Below are 22,828 nucleotides of genomic sequence, written 5' to 3' on the forward strand. Positions count from 1 at the left end.
GCATTGGGAAGTATGTCTTGGGCTTAAAATCACCTTTTGAAATTATTTTACCAATTTAAAAAATTTACAAAATTTAGTTTTCTTGGCATTTAATATTATAGGCGACTGCCCGCAAAAAAATATCGCACTTCAACGTTTTGACAAGATTTGACTATTTCTTTATTCGTCTTTTAATTTAAATTATATTTTATAAAACTATAGTTCATTCTATAATAAAGACCATAATAATTAAAACTTCAAAATTTACACAAAATTTGTAAAAATTCCACAAATTTTTACAAAAATTTCAGCGTTTTTAATTAGTATTTAAAAAGAAAATTTGGGTGTGAATTTTTATAGCCCTTTAAATTTTAGTACTTTTACAACAAAAGCAAGTTTGAGGTGGCTCAAAATTCTCTTTTATTTTTGATAATTTTTTTTCCACGGCGGTGTTGCGTATTTTCTACATATAAGCAAACAATTTCGTGGACTCTATTAAACATTTTTTTTTATAACTTCAGGAAATTTTTTAAAACGTGCTACTTAAAGGATACGAAACATGTTGCAAAATTTGTTTGGTAAAATGAGCTATTGTCGGGCCAACCCCAACGACCAATTGAATGATGTTGTACTCTGCAATTTATCGGAAGACTTATTCTTTCTAATGAACCCAAAATTATTGAAAAATGTTGAATTATTTATTTCTAAAACTTTTTCAAAAAGAAAACAGTTGATGGCGTACACCTCGAAAGAAGAAGGCACTTAAGATTTTCAGCTTCTCCCGCTTGATTTTCAGAAATCTAGCAGTTATGAAACTCTAAATTACCTTTTTTCAGATTTCTTTCATTGCATTTAATACTGCGAAATGGCCAAAATGTGCTTCATAAGACTAATGAGCCTAAGTCTGGCAAGCAGTTACGCAAAATATATTCCATACACCAACCCACATCCGACAAACGGACTGTGCAGTTGTTGAAATTTTCAAAACCAGTTTTTTAAATAAAAATTCAAAAATTCAAAAAACAAACAAAAAAAAAAAGTTTAGAGTATACAAATTATTTTCTTCACAATAATAAATAAATTTTGAGAGTAAAAAAATATCCTTCTTCACTCAATTTTTCATATAAAAATTCAAAAATTTTTTAGAGTAAATTTTTTTTTCACAACATGATTTTATACAATTTTTCAATTTGACAGATTAATTTATTAATTTTTAACATATTTAGTTATTTTTTTTAAATTTGTTTAAAAAAAAAATGATTCTTAAAAATTCAGTTTTTCTATATTAGAATGTCAACAATCGATGAGAAATTTTTCGTAAAATTCGCAAAATTGATACCCTAGGTTTGTCTAGGGCGCCGACGAACTGCCGGCTGAGCTATGGCCGGATGAAAGCATACCTACCAATTGGAATTTAAGTGTGCTCTGCACGATCTTTGTGCCGATTTCAAAGCTGCATTCGACAGCACGAAATGGAGTTGCTTATTTTATTGCTGCGAGGTTTCAGAGAGTGTGACTCGCTGTCGTGTGACTTCTTTAATCTGATACTGGTAAAGTTCGTGCGAGCTGTAGAAGTTAATCGCTCAGGCACAGTTTTTCATAAGATAATATTGACATCATCGGCCTTAACAACTGCGCTGTTAGTTCTGCCTTTTCCAAACTAGATAGAGCAGCGAGGGGAATGAGTTTGATGGTGAACGAGGACAAAACGAACTACCGCCTGTCATCAAACAAACAGTCGGCGCACTCGCGCATCGGCGCCCACGTCACTGTTGACAGTTATGAGCAGTTATAGGCAATGGAGTAGTAAAGTCCTATCTCCTCGAACAAAATTAACACTCTACAAGGCTCTCATCATGCCCGTCCTAACGTATGGCGCAGAAGCGTGGACGATGAGAACATCCGATGAAGAAACGCTTGGAGTGTTCGAGAGAAAGATTTTGCGGAAGATTTTTGGACCTTTGCACGTTGGCAACGCCGAAGGCAGGCGATGGAACAGTGAGCTGTATAGGCTTTACGACGACATAGACATAGCGCAGCGAATAAAGATCCAGCGGCTACCTTGGCTTGATCATGTCATCTGAATGGATACAAACGCTCCGGCTCTGAAAGTATTTGATGCAGTACCAGCTGGTGGTAGCAGAGAAAGAGGAAAACTTGGCTTCACTTGGTTTGCGCAATTGGCGCCGGTTAGCAGGGGTAAGAAACGACTGTCGCGCTTTGTTAAACTTGACCAAAAAATCGCTTAAGCGGTTATCGCGCCGCTCAAGAAGAACAAGATAAAGTGAAATTTATTATTAAATTATTTTTTTATTGATTATTTTGCAGTAATTACTAAAGGAACTGCATAGCCAAAAATACTAATGCGCTTCATAAATAATTAAAAACAATTTATTTACAACAACGCGCCACGTCGATCAAAATGATGCGCTGTAACTCATCAGGGCGGATGCGGTTTAATACGCGCTGAGGGGCGCCTTCCTCAGCGCTTGCACTATTTTTATGCAAATGACATTTCATTGAGATTACAAAGCGTCGGCAAAGATAAGCATCGTTACTGCATACACACACACACATGCCCCTATACGTAAATACACAAATAAGCAAGACATAATTGCGCTGTCATTTGACTTTTTAATTATTTAATAATTTTGCATGCCGCGCATTTTGGCCTTTTTAAATGTTTGTTTTTCCATTTTCGCGCATATTCCAATAAGCGGCATGCCACATTGACGCTAATGAGCAGAGCGCCACAAATTGTTGTACGCCATTTATTGATAGCGCCAAAAGTGCAGTTGTCTTCATGAGGGACCACATGCAGCGCCTTTTCTTGGCGAGAGCTTTCGTGTGTGTGTGTGCATTTTATTGTCAAATTCAGCACGATCACTAATAGAGCGGTAATTGCGCTCATTAGCCGCGGCGGCATAGCTAATCGTACAGCAGGGCGCGCGCAATGTTGGCAACTGCGGCTCAAGCGATTGAAGCAATGAAAACAATTCACTAATTTGCATATGTATGTATGTACGTGCATATATTTGGCATTTTGTGCGCCCTGTACATGCGCAAACAAACAGTAGTCGCAGCGGCTCAAGTATTTGATACTAATCGTTTCGCTAAATTACTAAATTAACAGTGAAATTTTGCGAGTGACGTGGCTGCGCTGTACAAACTTAGAGACTTGCATTCATATAAAATCTTAGTATTTGTACTTTTCAATGCTGTATGTATTAGGCATGTATGGGTAATCATTGTTTCCAGATCTGCTGCATTGTTGTTGATTTGGTTTATGTTTCCGAAGCGCAATTAATTTGCCTTTCACATTGAAGTCCAAATTGGCGCTTTCTTTGCAGCTTTTCATATTCCGTTTCTACTAATTTCATAAAAAAATGTAATTTGGTAGACTTTCAACAAATTGCATATATTGACGCTAATCCACTTTTTCCCATATTTAAAAATGAGGAAAATCGTTTATGACTTTCAGTAAATTTGAGTTGTATTTGATTGATTTCCTTCCACATTCATAAACTCAGTGTGAAACTATGCAATTTGTTAGCGTTTTGTTTTCTCCGTGTATCACTTGGTTTGTGTGTAATTATTTGTGACATTTAAAATAGTGAAATTGTTTGTAAAGCACTTGAGTTGAAATTTATCATAGACGCCACTCGAGTCGCTGAAGGCATTTCGCTGCTTGATTTTTGAACAGTGCATTAATCAGACAGTGAACGGAAGTAGAAATTCGCATTTGTAATCCATTGAGAAAAATGTTTAATCTAGAATACGGTAACAAATGACTTATTGACTAACGGAAACGAGTGCGAAATCTTGCAAGTCCCTCAAAGCTGTCATAATTTGGCATTCTGCTATTGCATCAATGATTCTGCGATAGTAGCTTAACCAATTCACGCATTTTGTTTCATTATTTCCTTTGCCTAGAATAAGCGCTGCAATGGCCAACAGGCCTATGAAATAATTTCAAGACATGCAACAAGTGACTTCAGCCAAAGGGAACTATTTAAGTACAATAATAAGACAGTAAGCGAGTTCACTAAGAATCCACAGAGCTTTTCAAAGCTTTGAAAGGAAAAAATGTAAATATAAAGCTTTTTAGAGCTTTGAAAATCTATTTTTTTCTCTCCCTGATAGCAGTAAGATACCTCACTCAAATAAAACTATTGAGTTTATAAAAAAGAGTATGCGAACTCATTAAGGACTCAGAGCTTTTCAAAGCTTTGACAAAAAAAAATTATCCCGCAGATGCCTTCATAAACTTTCCTCCCAAATCGAACTTTAGTAAGTAGAAGAGTATGTGAGCTTACTAAGGATCCACAGAGCTTTTCAAAGCTTTGATAGAGAAATTGTACGCTTAAAGGCCTTCAAAAACTCGTCCACCAAACGGAATTATCGAGTTGTTATAAATAAAAGACTATGCGGGCATACTAAGGATCCACAAAGCTTTTCAAAGCTTTGAAAGCAAAAATGCACCTGCAGAGCTTTGCAAAAAATGTTAATTTTCAGCATTACATACACAAACTACTCATTGTACTGCTTTCATATTTCTTACCTCTGCGGCTTGTATCTTAAAAACGCCAAACCAAGCTCTACCGTGGAAGAGCAGAGTGTGCACATAGAAAATGATTTGACGTTTTATATTTCTTAAGGTAGGCAAGGCACAAAAAGCCTGTTATGTTAAACAATGTAAGTAAAACGTGACTAGCATTCCCGAACAAGTTTAGAAGTTAAACGATGGATCCAAGATGGGCTGCGCTGTCGGCGCGGGTGTATATTCGAAAGACCTCGAAACTTCCAAGTCCTTTCGGCTGGCGGATTGGAATAGCATCTTTCAAGCACAGGTTTTCGGGATAAAAGAAGCTTGCGGGATAATCAGGAGTCACCCATAACAACATAGAATCACTTATTTTTACGGATGGTCAAGCAGAAAACTGAGCTATAAAGTCACAAACAACCAATTCAAAAATTGTCAGACAATGCAAAGAAGTATTAAATGCCTTAGCACGCAAGACAGACATCACTTTCATCTGGATACCTGGCCATAAAACCGTAGAAGGAAATGAGAAAGTTGATGAGCTGGTAACACAGGGGGCTTTCTCTATAGCATCCGAAGTGGTAGCAGGGAGCTGCCCCCGAAGCAAGCTGTTGAATGATAGAGGAACACTGATACCTGCAAAATAGCAAAGGAAACGTGGCCAAAGTACTGGCAAGCTTTTGCGAAAGCCAAGAACAGACATCTTTAGAATTACAACATTAACCGGAGACCATGCTAGGAAGATGGTGGTGGCCGTATAACGAAAGATGTAGAAGCTGCAATCAAGAGGATTCTACTATCTGTGTGAGTGCCCAAGTCTGGATGTCCTACGGCATAGAATGCCGGGGAAATTCTCGATGGACGACTAGGTAGAAATTGCGGGAAAGAAAATAGATAACATAGGCAAATTTATAGTCAAATCAAGATGGTTTGGCTAAATAACAGCAGTAGTTTTACTAGAGGTGCAACAAAATGGCACCTTTTGTGCTAATTGAGCGTGTCACCCAGACAGCACCTCAACCAACCAACCAACCAAAGCTGCGCTCCATTTTTGGATCAAGCCAATCTCAAACATCCTCAATTGTATAAGTCGTAAGCGCTAAGTCTTTAAAACAAAATTATATAATATATATCCATTTGTCCGCATGTCGGAAGCTGAGCTCGTTTTATGCAGTCCATAAGAAAAGAGGCTCAACACTCGTCTTCAAGAAACGAGATATAGGCCTTCTTCTGATGCATATATTCCCACAAGTGTCTTATGGTTGATTCCTCATTCCAAGATTTGTCCGTTCAATGAGCTTGTAGAGCTTGTTAATGCAAGTCCATCACGAAGATAGATTTTGATGAAAATATATTTAAGAACTGCTGCCTCAGCACCTTTTGCTACAAGCAAAGGGATCTCCTGAGTTTATTTCTTACATGAGAACGTTTCTCGTAAAAACCAGCGGTCAATAGGTGTGGCGTTAAACAGTAGGTCGCTATATTCATGGAACAACATCCAGTTAAACATTACAAGATCCTCCAGCTCAGAAGCTCAGCCAAATACCTAGCAAAGTCTATACTTTAAAACATGAGAGTGCCCATTTGGCCGTAATAGGTAACGAAATTGAGTCTGTTGTCCGCAGATACCAACCATAGTATGAGGCTTACATATAAGCTTCAGATGCCTTATTTCCACAGAAGTTCTCAAGAAGAACAAGGTTTATTCTTCTTGTATTAATAATCATGGGAGCAGCAGAGACTACTAAAATTTGGGGACAGCGTACATGAAATCACTAAACCACCCCAATGTAAGAGAAAGCGAAAGTGATTCATCATATACTATCTGCGACACAATAGCATACTTACGACTGAATGCTCTACAAGTCGATTGGGAAGTCAGATTTCCCCTTACAGCCAAGCTTGTGTAAACCTGTTCGAGGAGGTTTCGAGATATTACAACAAGATATTAGTTGTCCGAACGCACCAGGGAAGGTATTGAGTAATGACATGGGGAAGAGTAGTTTCTTCTCTTATCACTCATATGCTGCTCAATTGCCAGTTGTCATTGGCTAGGTACTCATTACAAAACGCTTCTGCTGTGTTTGACGAACAGCCCAATTAGAGCCGGTCTACAGTCGATCGCCTACTTCAATCGAATTTTCTCAGCAGCGAAGAAATTGACTCTGATGGTCCTGTAAATAGTCGCTACCCTCACTTTGAGGGGAATCATTGACTAGCTAGAGTTTTGTTCCATGCATTACTCGAAGAACACTGGGCCACTGCAGTCACCAACTGACGAAAATTAAGGTTTATTGAAAGCGGGTATATCCCACTTACAAGTTTTTTATCTGCAAATTACAGTTTAGAGCCATGAGTACAGATAATTGTACAAAACCATATTTGCAATCATTTTTCGATGGAATCCATCTTCAAAAGCGAAACTCGGAGTTGAGTAGTGTGGGTCCCAAAGCTTTACGAGACGGTGGCTCAGAAACTGAATCTTGGAGTCCATCTTATAAACGTGTTGAAGCTGACTATAGTACAGCGTTTTTCAATCCTCTCATCTAAACGATACGAGGCACGCAGTTTACATGACACGCGGAGCAGTTTTTTTAGCCCTTGGCTCATAGATAGGAGTTTATTAAGCTTGAAGATATAAATTGGTCAGCTACAGCGGAATTCGAAATTTGAGACATCAGGCAAAATGGAACATTAGGAGCGCAAAGGCGCTACTTCCTCGGTTCAGAAAAAATCTCTCTATGTTAGTTGCTTTGATGAAAGGCCACTGTCGCCTAGGTCGGCATGCTCAAAGATCGCACGTAGGTACCTCATTTCGACTATTGCAAAAGCTGCAAGAATGAGGAGAAGGAAGGGTTGGTCAAACATCTTCTCTGACTCTGTCCTGCGTGGTATGCCTCTGGACTTAGGTACTTTGGCTCGGAATTCTTGAATGACACTGATGACCTTAAGGATATACTCGTAAGTGTCAGCCAGATCAACGGTGGGTTTGCACTTAAAACTAAATGATTTAACGAGTAGTAGCAGGTAAACTGTGCTAAGGTAGTTGGCTTAAAGACCGAATGCTACTTCTACTTACCTACCTAACTACCTAGATTTTCGGCGGAAAGCCAGTCCAATACATCAAAAATGCCGGAATGACAGTAAAAATCTTGGCATAAGGGTCGAAAAGATGCATTAAGGTCGTAATTTGTTTTATAAGTTTTTACAAGAAGAGGCCTAAAGTGGTTTGATACGCGAAAGAAGGACTTTGGTTGAAGTTTGCTATAAAAGACTACAGGCAAATGCTAAGTAAGTTTTCGAGGAATTTTTTCGTCCACTTGACTTATGAAAGTTTAATTTTTTTTCCTTGTTCATTAGTCTTCCATCCTGCACGGTTCTGTGCTGTTGTTTTTGCACTGTCCCATGAAATGTCGGCATCTGCTAATTCGTGCAGCATCGACCTTCTTCAAGTGATTTATGGTTGACCGCGACCTCTGCTTCCTGGCGGGTTCCAGTCCAGTGTCATTCTTGTGATGCTCTTTGGTGGTTTTCTCACTGATTTGATTTGCCTAAGAATGGGTTCCTCGAGAAGAAACATATATTTCATAAAACCTATCATTTAATATCACTTAGTTGAAATAAATTTTATCATTCAATGCAATGCCGAGGCTTCCTCTTCTCGCTTTAATTTTAATTTTTACTTCTACATCTGCTTATTATTTCAGCTTTTATCCGTCAAATTGAGATCAATTAATTTAACGAAATTAGTTGTAAAGTCAAATGAAAAGTTGACGTCGGCTTCAATCAAAAACAAAGCGGTCAAGCAATTATTTAATTGTGGAATTTTTTCACGCGCGCAATATTTAACGGCAATTTCAATTTATTTACACGCCAGATGGGTATAAATAGAGTGGGATATTTGCGTATGTGTATGTAAGTGTACATATGTATGAAATATAAACATAAATGCAAACATTTTGGCATAAGTGTATTTTTGAAATACTTTAAAATACAAAAAAATTTAACGCCATTTTGTGATGGAAAATTTGTAGCAATCAATGGCCATTCATAGGCAGGGGTAAGGACCCACATAGCTTCCCATTTTATATAAAAGTAAAAGTAATTGAAAATAGTTATAAAAGAATATCAGAATATCATATAGAACTAGTAACGAATCGCCAGGTTTAAATCAGTGTTCCATTTGCAAGGCATCAAGTGGATCCGAAAGAAACTGTGGCATACCGAAGTGGCAGCTTTAGAAGCTGCAGGGATGCCTTTTTGAAAAAGGGCTCATACACATCAATATGACATTTTTCACACCATGACACACACATGGGTAATTTTCGTATTTGTATGACATTGAATGCGGCAGGCTAATCACCTACCGTGTCAGAAATCAGATAGATTAACGAAACCAACGCAAGATAAGTCTTGTCGAGGTCCTATGCTCCCGAGAGGAGTGAAGGAAACAACAACAAAAAAATGACATTGAATGATTGGTGACAATGAAAGAACTGGTCGTCTATCGATTATCTCCAGAAAAGAGTGAAAATAGAAAATAAGAAACTATCTGTTAAAATCACTGAAATAGAAATTGATGATTCCTCAGACAGAAACGCACAAAAAAATTCTTGATATATTTAGAAGCGAGCAAAAAATATGTTGCCTCTTTCTCCAATTACAGGATCCGGCACTCGAAGTGTAACCAACTTGAGACCGCTCTCGCAGTGGCATCAGCTGTCTGTTAGTTAGCTAAATGACTGCCCCGAGTATTGTATATAAGCGCCCGGGAGTAAACGCGAACAAAGAACATCAGTAATGGATTTCAAACGTACTCGTAATAGTGTGATTGCATTATATTTGGCTGGAAAATCATAACCAGCGATTGTTCGTGAGCTCGAGCACCTTAAAGTAAAAAAAGTTTTTTTTTATCGCAACATTACTCGTTACAATAATACTGGTAGCATCGCGAAACGTCATGGAGGTGGTCACTAAAAGACTGCAAGTCACGTGAAATGGTTGAAAAAGTAAGAAGCGAAATACCCGGCGAAGTGCCAATCAAATGGCAAAAGAACTGAAAATATCTGATCTTAGCATCCACCGCACACTGAAAAGTGATCTCAAGCCTCACAACATCCAAAAGGCGCACGATCTCACACCAAAGCGAGAGAGAGCGAAGGAGTTGCTTCGCTTGGCCGACAGCGGTAAATTTTCGAATATTGTGATTTCTGACGAGAAAATTTTCCAAAATGGTAATTTGTAAACTCTTAAAACGATAGGGTTTATTTGACCGATCGTTCGTACGAGAATTTGAGTCATCGATTGGCCACCAGGAAGCAGCACCCGCCACAGGTAATGATTTGGGCCTCTGTAAATGCAGATGGGCGATCTCCAATCATTTTCATCGCGTCTGGAGTTAAGGTAAACCTGAAATATTATCGGGAAAGTATTCTGGAGATTGCTTTAAAGCTATGGGCAGACAAAGATTTCGGTGGCATACCTTGGACGTTTCAACGGGACTCGGCCTCATCCCTCAAAGCTCGAGTGAACCAAGAATGGCTAAAAAACACGTTCCAAACTTCATCACGTCCACACAATGGCTCTCAAATTCATCAGAAGCGAATCCGATGGATTATTTTCATTGGGCTATTTTGAAGAGCAAGACCCGAACTAAAAGATTCGCCAGTCTCGAGGTGCTGAAAAAAGCTATTGTCTGCGAGTGGGCCAAAATACCTGCAAGTCACATTCGGAGAGCTTGCGATTCGTTTCTGGACCGTTTCAATGCACAAACACATTAAGAGGTTTACCGAAGGACGACTGCTATTAAAAATAATTTTTTCTGTCACTTGGGTACTACGAATCGTAGTTACACATCAAAATATTCGCTGCGGCAGCCACCCCTTTCAATTACAAATACACTGTGGAAAAATATGTAGTTTGTTGACAAGAAGTGTTAGACTTCCCGAATGGTAGTGTCATCATTAAAGTGTTTTTCTAAAACTTAATAAAACTTATTTTGCAGTGAGTGACAGTTTCAATTTCTTTTTCAAAACTGCATTTAATTTATTTGAAAATAAATATTAGATGCGCAACTAAGTTCCCGCTGTTTGTCAATAGATGCCGCCAGCAGTGTGTGCTAGTCGATTCTAACATAACTGAAACGTCATAAACCAAGCTTTGACATACCTATGGTAAACAAACTGTTTCGACGCATTAGTGATTTTGCTTTGGTATCATAAGAGTATACTTTTGGTTTTGTGAAAATGTCTGATTTTGTGCCGAATAATCGTCATTTGCGGGAAGTGTTGATTTTCCTCTTTCATTCGAAAAAAATGGCGGATGAAGCGCATCGAGAGCTAAAAAAAGTTTATGGAGATGCTGCTTTAAGTGAAACAACGTGCCGAGATTGGTTCCGTCGCTTCAAAGACGGTGATTTTAATGTTGACAAACGTCCGCGTGAAGGAAGGCCAAAAACCTTTGAAGACGCTGAATTGGAGGCATTGCTCAATGAGGATCCAGGTCAAACGCAAGAAGAGAGCACTTCAGTATTAGGAGTTACCCGGCAATCCATTTCCAAGCGATTGCATGCTTTGGGAATAATTCAGAAACAGGGGACTTGAGTTCCTTATGAGTTAAGACCAAGGGATGTTGAACGTCGTTTTTTCGCCTGTGAACAACTGCTCTAGCGGCAAAAAAGGAATGGTTTTCTTTATCGCATCATGACGTGTGATGAAAAATGGATTTATTACAGCAATCCAAAGAAAAGAAAGTCAAGGGGACTGTCCGGTTATGCTTCTACGTCGTCGCCTCGGCCGAATATTCACGCTGTGAAGGTTATGCTATGTATTTGGTGGGACCAAGTTGGTGTTATTTATTATGACCTATTAAAACCAAGCAAAACCGTCACTGGGGATCGGTATCGACTTCAATTGATGCGATTGAGCCGAGCACTGCGCGAGAAGCGGCCGCAATACGCGGAGAGGCATGAAAAAGTGATTCTTCACGTTGCCAAACCCGTTAAAACCTACCTGGAAACACTGAAATGGGAAATCCTAACCCACACTCCATATTCTTCAGATATTGCGCCGTCCGATTATCACCTGTTCCGATCGATGGCACATCGTCTAGCTGACCAGCAGTCCTATTCATATGAAGACATCAAAAAATGGCTTGATCTGTGGATAGCCTCAAAAGATGAACAGTTTAACCGCGACGGTATACGAGATCTACCAGGGAGATAGGGAAAAGTAGTAGCCGGTGATGGGCAATACATTCAATGATTCACTTGTAACCATTTTTTCAGAATAAAGTTGTATTTTTATAAAAAAAAACAGCGAGAACTTAGTTGCACACCTATATATATTTTCCCGAGGCTCTCAGATGGAGCATAGGGCCTCAATAAACAAATTATAATTAAATGGGGGAAAATGGGATTGCTGACGCGAACACATAGCCTATCCCAGCCAAACGTCAACCTCACCTTCACCTGGTACCCCCCGTTTAGAACAAACGAGGCTCTGACGATCGAGTGAAGGCGGGATAACCTTTCCACCAGCGAGGAGGAAATTCCTACGCCATGCCCGCCTGAAGGCAGACCGGCAGCCCCGGATCCAGGCTCGGATGCAGAAGGCCAATCCCCTACTCATCTTAAATTAATGGATTACAGAAACCACAAAAAACAAAGAAATTAATAAGTTGCACACCTAATAGTTTCAAATATATTTCTATAGCAATATTTAGCGAGCAATTTTTTTGTAGACTATTATTTTAAACCTCTGGTCACCATGTGCTTGGTGGAATCCTTTGACCCTTCTTTGAAAAGACAACTAAACAGAAAATTTTACTAAACTGAAAAAATATTAAATAAACCTCCTACGGATGAAAGAGAAAGCGCAATTACATGTGTCGCAGAGTACTTTATTTACGTAGCTTCTACTTGAGATGATCTTTTCTACCCTTTTGCAAAAGAATTTTTATGAAAATTCATTAGAATGATTCTCTTTGAACTTTTTCCGGAAGAAGTTCTATTGTAAGCTCATAAAGGTTTCTTTTCAGACCTGTTTTCACCCGAAAAACATATATTTTTTTCAATAGTCCGCCATTTTGTTATTTTTCAAAAAAGTTTCCCCATTGTAGCATCTGCCAGAATGACAAGCTTATATGTAATTAGAATAATCAACAGTTTAACTGTTTTGTTTCAGATGTCCTGAAGAGCCAAAATCCTGTTGTCAAAAAAAAAAATTGTTTTTGTGTGCTATTTGATGTCAATAATAACATACTATAAAATCAAAACGATTTATTTAAAACAAAAAAAAAAAAATCCTAAAAAATATCTATAAAAATTAGTATTTGGCCAGACTACTATCTTAAAAAGGTAAATAGAGGGTTAAAGTATGCTACAAAATTTTTAAGCAGAAAATTTTATTAGAGGTCACCGAACAGATCAAGGAAGAAGCGCAATTCAACTTCTTAGCTTCTACGTGAATTTATCTGTTTGACCCTTTTTCTAAAGTCATTTTATAAAAATTCATTAGAATGATTCTTTTTGATCTTTTTCCAAAAGACGTTTGACTAAAAACTTATTAAGAGGGTAAACAGAGTGTTAAAACGTTCTACAAACGTTCATTATAAACTGGAAAATGGAAGTACTTCTACAGATGAAGGAAGAGTCTTTTTGAGCCCTTTGCAAAGGAATTCTGCGAAAGTTAATTAGAGTTGCGGTTAGAGAGTCAAATCGTTCTACACAAATTTTGCACTGACAATTTTATTAGTCGTCAACGGTCAACGCCATTCCATTTCAAATTTAAAATCGTGCTGGCTAACTTCTTTCAGTCAAAGTTCTATAACTCCCTCAGTTTTGCTCCGATTTCCTGGAAATTTTTACGCAAAATTACAAAAGCGTTAGGCTTTGCAAATATGCAAAAAATATACAAAAATCAGTTTAAAAACAAAACTCGGTCAAATGAGCCTAAAACCACACTAGCACCAAGTTACCCTGGTGAGATATCGTAAAGAAACTTAGTTCTCATGTGTTTCTTAAAATGAGTGAAGTCAACAACTGGGTTCTACTTTGATGTAATGGTGTTTTTCAATGCGATAGTTCTGTAATTAGCGATTAAAATGGCTGGAATTTACGATCGAATTAAATGTATATATTATATTATACTTTCCCAAAAATAAAGAAATACAGTTCATTTGGGTTATAATATGCTTCTTGCGAATTAAGTCCAAAATAATGTTTTTCTAGAAACAGAAAAATTTATAACACACAATTTAATGTGCATAAAATCAAATCTTTGACGAACTAATGCTTTTCACCTACCCTTTTTGATGCTACTTTCTATATCTTCTTCACATAACCACTGAGTAGAGGGTGCATTTTTAGTGCAGAACAACAAAAATTTTGGAAAATTTTAAATATGCACAACAATTCATATAGCAATGTTGATACATGCATATATACATACATATGTATTCACTATGTTTAAATATACAATTCCCTTATTTAACTGAATAATCATTCAATCCTGATTTACACGCACACATACACATACTTGTATGTATATAAATGTATATAGTAACAGTATAAATTATCCATAAAGCAGGCAATGTCTGCAAAATACACAATTCTCTGCTTTAATGCCGCTTAACTACTCTACAAGTCTACTCAGCTACATACGCTCACATACACATACGCATACAAGTAGCAGAAAAGTAGTTAATATACATGAAAATAAAGGCATGAAAAGAAAACGATATCAATCACGCTAAATTAAGTTCACTTTAATTTAATCAGTCGTTTATGAATGTATATAAATACATACGAACAAATGTGTGTGTGCAAGTATTTGTCAAAAGACGCCAATATCCCCGCAACGTCGTGAAGTCATGCGGCTATTCAGTTATTTACTTGAGCACATGAACTACCCTGTCTTACTTGTATGTGTATATGTTAAACGGCTGTGGAAAGTGTGAAGGCAAGCGATACTTCAGTAATCCGCAAACGCACTAATACTATGCGCTATACACACATACCTAGTATGTATGTAGTATGTATGCTACTTTCTTCTGTTTAGTTCGCTCACTAGCGCACTAGCGCAATAGCTCTCTCTCTCTCTCTCTTGCTCTCCTTTTCTCAACAGCTTCTTTTCTTGTCTCATATTTTGTTGCTTTACAGCTTTTTTGTAGCGCGACAATTGTGCTGCTCTTTGCAGTTATCCTTTTTGTTGCTAATCTAGTGAATCAGGCATTCAAGCGCTCTCCATTCCATTCTCAACCCATGCACCCATGCACGACATTGATCGTGACTCTAGTTCTGCCATGCATAACACACATCTTTCTGTGCTCTCTTTTTCGCTCTCTCTTGCTATACAAAATTGCCCTACCGCTCGCATAGCGCGTCTTGCACCCGTCCTTGCATTCAACATTTCTTGATATATTTTAGTTAAAACATTCTTATATATTTACATGGCGATTTCTGAGTATACGACCGTGCATACATATGAATACATGCATGTATGTATGTATTTTCTTTAGCTAGCGCGCTTGTGTGTTGGTAACTGTAGTGGTCTGGCATCATATGGCACCGCTTTAATTTCATTTCTAAATTGTTCGCCTTTTGTATGACAATTTACGTTGATTTAGACGTTGAGAATTTATACAAAATAGAAAGCCAAAGATGAGTTACAAAAATTTTCAAACTAAAATGTTGTTAAAGTATTTAATTTATACCAGAAGAAGAATAGCAAGAAATGAAGGAAGAGAAATTGGTTTGTGTAAAAATAAATCTATTTATCAAAGAAACAGCATCTCAGAATGTCCTGCACCGCAGGGTGCCAGTGCACTAATGAAGGTTTTATTCAGCACTCTGTGGCTACTTCAGCCGCTCGAAAATTGACGGGAAATCGGCGCTCATTCCGAACCCAATCGTTTTCAATGCAAACTTCCAGGTTTCGTAGTTACATCAACGAGTGATGTGATCAAGTAATGTGTCTTCTAACATCTTGTTGTTCAACTTGTTTCCTAAAATCAGACTTAGGGGTGCGATGTAGTGAGTATGGGTAATGTGCATACTCTTCCTCTTCCGGATCTCTTAAGATTCGTCCATGAGATTTGCGCAAGAGTGACCGTCGTACCATCCATACTCCATCTATGCTGTCTCTCGATTCCTTCAACTGTAATCCATCCGAGTGTAGTACAATGGTCTTCCTGATTGAGTGCTTGAACTTGTCCAGCACCCCACAAATCTAATCACATCTAATCTAAAACTTCCTGGGAGTCTATCCTGGCTTGACCACCGTTTGCATCATTTCACGCGATTTCAACAAGATCTTTTTCGGTTATTGTGCTTCTACACGACTCGTTTTCCATCGTCAGTCACCATCCGCTTGAGAAATGTGTAGAACTGTACCCACGAAATGGTAGATTACCAGGTTCGGCCATGGGTTATGGGGAAAAACAAAATTGAGCGAGTCTCCGTAGCCGAAATTTCCGCGCACGTATTCAATCGTTGTTAAAACTCCAATGAAACAATATGAACGGAGACTATGTTGATTTTCTTCATCTATTACCAACAGAGACGAACTTTTTTCGTAAACAAATCGTTGGTAAGACGCCGATTACTTCAGCCCATCGTCTAATTCTTTCAAATTCGCTAAGAGGCGATTACCGGTCTGATCTTGGCCACATCTTTTAAAATCTTTTCACCATGAGCTATACCGACCTTCGTTTTTAGTATTCAGCATTATTCGAGTGGTTGTGAAAGGTTTTACTCTTGCAATGAATGTTCAACTCCTGTGCAATCAAGCAAGACGGCCAAAGGTCGACGATATGCGCTGGCTTAGCGAGATTTGGCTGTTGTCCTCCTATATGACTTATTTTCCATTGTCAGTTGCCATTGCTACAGAAATGGATCGATTTCGTTGCGATGCAGCATTGAATCGCGGTTGCAAATTTGAACAGCCCCTTTTTGTATTCAGTCTCAACCAAGTGGGTTCAAATGGTTTATTAGTCAGGCAATATTTAGCTTCTAGACAATCGAAAAAGAGCTTGCACAATGGTCGTACTCAACTTCGCTTACTTTATCCACATTTTCGACAATTGGCCTTACAGCGTGTGGTGTATCTTTGACATCAAAATTACCGGAAGGGCATCGACGAAACGAAAATTAAGGCTGTTGCAGTATCACGCCTACAAACATTATTTCTCACAGGTTTCCCACCGCCTCGCTTGTGTTTTCGCTTGTATCGAGGAAAAAGTATAAAATGTAGCGTATTTTCCTCTACTGATGTACGTTCCTCTCTGACGCACACTCAAACACTATTGAGTAGGGAAATCACTAAACTGTCTCAGAAGTTATTTTAACAAAATTTATTATCTTTCCAATGCCATTTAGCGTAGCCCGATCACACTGATTCTTTGTGAGACGTAGATTGCTTAGACCAGGCATCTATTAGAAAAATAATTGCATGCTTTTTACTACGCTATAACTGTCATCGACTATGACTTTGCTTGGTGGCAAAAAAGACTGGCTGCCTTGATTAAATTTTAATAAAATCTTCCCGTTTATAGAAGTTCGATACGAACCGAATTTAGGACTTCCTTACTTATTTAATTTTAGTTCGTTCGTAGTTGCTTTGGTTGTCATTTATTTCGTTTTGTTTCAGTCATTATTTTTTATCTTTCCATTGCCGTATTGCTGTACTTCTGTTTCTGTTGCTGTTCACTATGTTTTTCCTATGCAGTTCCGCTTCAATGCATCGCCACTTGTTTCTTTTGTAATTTATATGCGCTTTACTGTTTACACAGAGCTCGTATTGTTTTTTCGGTTACGCATACGCCACGTTGTACATTTGTATGCATATTTTTATTTGATTTTATTTCATTTCACGTCATCGTCTGGAGTAAACGATACACAATTGTTCATCGATTTATTTTAAATGATTTTTGGTCTTTGTTTTTGAATTGTTTTTTTTCTACTGTTTTTGGCATTCATTTCAGTATTTTTTTTCATTCGTAGTATGCACATATATTTGTTTATTTTATCATTTAATTTAATGTATATTTCATTGCATTCGTAAATAGTTTATTTTCTATTATTTTTTGAGCATTTGCCTGCCATTTTATTGATTTTTAGTATTAAATTAGTTTGGAAGGTTTGTTTATTTATATAGGATTTTGGTGACGATTTTTCAAGTTTTATTCATTACGAAAACTCGTGCCACGAAGCTTGGTGTATAATCAAACAAGAAAAACATGGAAATAGCAAAGGAGCTGATTGGCACATAAGTGGAATCATCGCAACGTTGAAAGACGATTTTGTATATAAGAAATGCTTCTTCAATGCCGCAAAGAAATTTTTTTCTGCATCGAATGTTATTCTTGGATAGAACCTACATTTGTTATGATAACCGTATGCAGGAAATTGTAGGTATCAAGCTGAAAAAGTTTGTATGCGAAATACTTTTTTTATTTTGCTGTTGGTGTATAGAGCACGGAGCAATTATACCTTGACCAGTTGATTCATTTGATGACTACAATATTCAGCCAGACATGGGTTTGGTCTATCATAACAATTTACGGTCTTATGTTGCTGTATCAGTCAGAAGCCATTTCGAAAACTGTGGATAGGAACTATTATATCCTATTACCCCCACCGTATTTGCTGGACCTGACTGCTTCTGATTTTCTCTTATTCCGTTTAATACAAAATGTTGTTTCAGAAAGGACCAAAAATTTGCTTGATCTTTCTTCGTCTCAAAAGAGGAATGTGCGCAACGTCGTATGCAAAAGGTCGTGGACAAAGCAAGATATACCTTCCAAAATATAAAGCAGCAATGTCGGAATTGACTGCAAAGAAAGATCATGTCAAAAAAAAACTTGAGTGTGTTAGTAAGATTGCACTGATTACTGCTTGCAACTAGAGATAACATTGGAATAACCATTTTAATTGCGAGATGATCGAGATAATGATAACTTAGCCTATCATTTATGTTGGTAAGTGCTACTAATAGCGAAAAATTTAATCCTATAACGGCCAGCAAGCAACCTTGACAAATATTTCACTAAGAAAACTTGACTGCTTAGAAGTTGTGCGCTATTGAAATACCTTCTGCTCAAATATGAACGAGACGGTATCAATAAAACGGTCCGCGGATGACATATGGCAAAAATAAATTTTTTGTTTTTTGGTAGGACTGTTATAAGCTTGCATGGCAAATTTCAGCGTGATATGTCACATAGTTTCTTTTCTGTGCTACTGTAAACAAGTCAAGCTCGAGTGTGTTCTTCGAATTTAACGATGGAAATTCAAGTTGAACAAAGAATTTCTTTGAAATTTTGTTATTCCAACAAAATTTCGGCTTCAGACGCCTTAAAAATATTGCAGACAACCTATGGGGACTCTGCTCTATCGCGTGCACGTGTTTTCCAGTGGTACAAATCGTTCAAAGATGGCCGTACATCGGTTGAAAACTTGCCTCATGAACGTCGTAAACGACGAAAACATCGGAAAAGTAAAGGAAATTGTGCTTGAAAATCGCACAAATTGCAAAATCGGTTAACGCTGAATATTATTTAGACGTTTTAAAGCGTTTGCGCGAGAACATTCGTCTTAAAAGGAAGGAATTGTGGGACAACAAGTCATGGTTCTTGCATCACGATAATGCACCTGCTCACACATCACGTCTTGTTCGCGATTATTTGAACAAAAATAATGTTAATATCGTTCCGCAAGCACCGTATTCGCCTGATATGGCTCCATGTGACTTTTTCCTGTTTCCCAAGCTCAAGTTGCCGCTCAATGGAAAACATTTTGAGACAATTGAAGTCATAAAAGAGAATTCGAAGAACACACTCGAGCTTGACTTGTTTACAGTAGCACAGAAAACAAATTATGTGACATATCACGGTGAAATTTGCCATGTAAGCTTATAACAGTCCCACCAAAAAACAAAAAATTGATTTTGCCATATGTCATCCGCGACCGTTTTATTGATACCATCTCGTTCATATTTGAGCAGAAGGTAATGATGCTATCGCCCTGCAAAATCTTCAACTATTTTTGATCGACTAAAGGGAGTCCTAGTATATTTGAGTTAATTGTATGTACTGAATGTGAATTATGGGTGTAATGATTCCAATCGGTATCTACCCAACAATCTTCCAAACAGAAATATAGGAGGTGTGGGAGGAGAAGAAGTTCGTTGAACACTGGTGAAATTCTATCGAGCTGCGACAAGTGAAACAAACACAGAGGAATTTCTGGTAAGCTATTATACTTTCCCTAAGCAGATCAGCCTTGAGACGAACCAACTGATTACTTTACAGGCCACTGCAGCCTGAGATAGCACTTAAATAAAATTGGTCTCTCTGAAATCATTATCTGCTGATGCTGCGATATGCACACTGAACATTCAGAAGACATCCTTTGTAAAAGCCCTGCACTAGGCAGAAAACGTCTACTCCACTTTTGTGGTGCTTGCATCATATAAATTTTGGAACAATAAGCCCCAGATTGTGTTAAAATTAAAAAAAAAACCTTAAAATAAAGGGTACCTCTGCAGGCTTTGCACAATAGATGTATTTTAGTTGCAGTGCGCAGGAGCTTAATAAAGATAATAATAATAGCATTGGAATGAAATTTTCGAAGCACCAATAAATGTACAAGAATTTTGTGATTTTCATCGAATCGCTCTTTTATTGCAGTCTGTTCTGCATTTTACTTCCAAAATATTAAAATATCGCATCTTAACTTTCGATGATGTTTTTGCACATTGAAATTATTGAATCGGTCTTTAGTCAGTATTTGGTAAAACTACTGATTCCGAAATGCTTTCGATATTTTATTTTTTTGGTGTTTTCAAGGTGAAAATAACTGCTTCGATCTTAGTACGAATTGTAAAAGTTAACACAAGAAGGTTGACGCACTGCATCTTTTTGCTTTTAAAATCGAATCGTAGCGCAGAAGAGGCCTGCTTATTATTTATTCCTCCAAACATGTTTTGCGCGATTTTTTGAAGTGAAATATTTTCTTTTATCTCTTAGCTATTATTGTGCTTAAAAAACTGCCACTAGAAAACATGAATTACAAAGCGACTAAGGACTATTAAGTCAGCAGCATATCCGAATAATTTTGCATAAGTCTTTTCTCCAGTGCAACAGTATCAATCGTGGACCTTCAATTTTACAATAGTTTATCTCCGACTGCGATTTAAAAAAAATACTAACTTATCTTCAGAAAAAAAAAATTATTTACATCAAATAACTAGTTAAATCACCGAAGGACTTCACGTAATAGAGAGCAATCGTGCTCAAATTCCTATTCTATCTGTGTGTATGTACCACACACTGATTCTTCAAGTTATAATTTGCAAAATGTCCCAAGTACCATTTGTGCTGCTGAGGCCCCAATAGTCCTCCATGTTGCTGCTTTTGAATGCTCCTTTGCTGCCGTAACGGGCTATATCTTCACTTTTATTTGTACAGCGCTGAGCGTTGCCAGTTAAGTGCACGCGTACTCAGCAATTTTCTTTTTTTGTCACCTTTAACGCAAACCACCTTTCGGTTAAAGCAAAACCAAAAACACTTTTTTATGCAGATTTAACTTTTTACGCGGTTTCACATAAATATCGTTTGTTTGAAATGAAAATAATAGTGATTTCAAAAAATTTAACTTTTTTCAGTACTGTGCGCTTTCATAACTTTTTTTTAACGCTGCCTGCTAAAACGTTTATTTTCGATGTCCACTCGCGTACTGTTCGACGAATAATCCAGCCGCCGCAAACGAAATGCTCGCACTGCCCACAATCGTTCACTAATTCGTTCACTGCACCACCGCCGTACGCGTCTTTGTCGCCGTCGTCGTCGTCCGGATTGAGTGTACGCCACTCGCTACTAAACGCGACCGGATACCGTTCAAGCTCGTACAGAGGCTTTCGGCAAATCTTCTGAGATGGCTGTGAAGTTACTTAAGCAACCGCCCAACGTATGTATGTATGCATGTTTGTGTGTGTAAATATGTAATAAATGCCGTCAATGATAATCGGTTGCGCCTTTCCGTCTTCGTTTGTACCGCTCACGTTGTCGGCTTGTTTGGATATTGTCGTCGTACGTAGTAGTGGTCGTCGTCGTCAGTGCCGCCTTCACCGAATTAGTGGTGCGCGTAGTCGATTTCGATTTCCAACGCCTTACTGCCGTATAAATTATTCACTGTTATTGTTGTTCTTTTAATAATTTAACTATCGGTGGTTACTCAAAGGAATTACATAGCTACGTGAAAATTGACCGCGCACTAAACCGCCGCCGCCATTGCCACAGCCGTCACACAACATACTGAACGTTGGATGATCGTGATGCACCGTTCCGAGTTAGTGACTACTAAGTCCGACCACTCAACAACCTAACGCGACACGGCGTAATCCATGACAATTGACAGTGATGGCAGCAATTGCCGCTGCTATAGTAGTTACCGCGCTGCGGCAAGTCGCATGAAAAGCGTGGCAAACGGAAAGCGCTATTTGTTGACGCGTTGCGGGTGTAGGTACGGTTGAATGTCGTTGGGGTATTTGTGTGTGTGCGTATGTATGTTCGCCTATGCAGGCTGTTTAATGTATTGTGCGCGCTTGTTCAGATCGTCGTTTGTGTTTGCAGTTGCGACGGCGCGGTCGCGGCAAAGCAGGGCTTGAATGCGCACCCACCCACCCAGCAGCGCAACATACTCGCATCCAGAAGCTAGATTTTTGAGTTAATTTATATTGTATTTAGGCATACTTATATGTATGTATGTAGGTATGTATGTATATGTACATGTGCGAAAGTATGTGTTTGCATATACTATAAGTTAATGTGGATACGTCAGACGCGAAATTTTTTATTTTTATCTACAAACATACCTACGTACATACATGCATTTGTATCTAATTCAGCCAAGGCGGCGCGCCATACAACTGAAATTCAGGTAGGCTACATTCGTTAGAATCAAAAGCGAACTAATGAACTAAGATGAGTATAAAAAATATAAAAATATACAAAAAAATGAAATACTATGTACTGTAAAATAAAATAAGATAAAATAAAATATAAAAATAAATATAATAAAATGAAACGAAATAAATATAATAAAATGTAAGCACTAAATAAATAAATAAACAAAACTTAAATAAAAAATTGATATTCATTAATAAAATAAAAATAAATACATAAAACTAAATTTAAATAAACTAAAATTCAATAAAAAAATTAGATTCATTAATAAAAAAATAAAACAAAATAAAATAAAATTAGATATAATAAAATAAAAATAAGTGAAAAAATACAACTAAAATT

General features: G+C 37.7%; 1 protein-coding gene across 2 annotated transcripts in view; it reads right to left on the bottom strand.

Moving 5' to 3' along the window:
* The window catches only part of LOC129237402 (sodium/potassium/calcium exchanger 3-like), a 33,944-nt gene extending 12,100 nt beyond the window's left edge, over positions 1-21,844 (bottom strand). For both annotated transcript variants that reach the window (XM_054872127.1, XM_054872126.1), the window contains exon 1: positions 20,892-21,844. In XM_054872127.1, the coding sequence (XP_054728102.1) occupies positions 20,892-20,925 (34 nt within the window). In that variant the 5' untranslated portion in view covers positions 20,926-21,844. The remainder of the gene's footprint in view (positions 1-20,891) is intronic.
* Between the last annotated feature and the right edge of the window lie 984 nt (positions 21,845-22,828).

This window comes from Anastrepha obliqua, chromosome 2 (genome assembly GCF_027943255.1).
Source record: "Anastrepha obliqua isolate idAnaObli1 chromosome 2, idAnaObli1_1.0, whole genome shotgun sequence".
NCBI lineage: Eukaryota > Metazoa > Arthropoda > Insecta > Diptera > Tephritidae > Anastrepha > Anastrepha obliqua.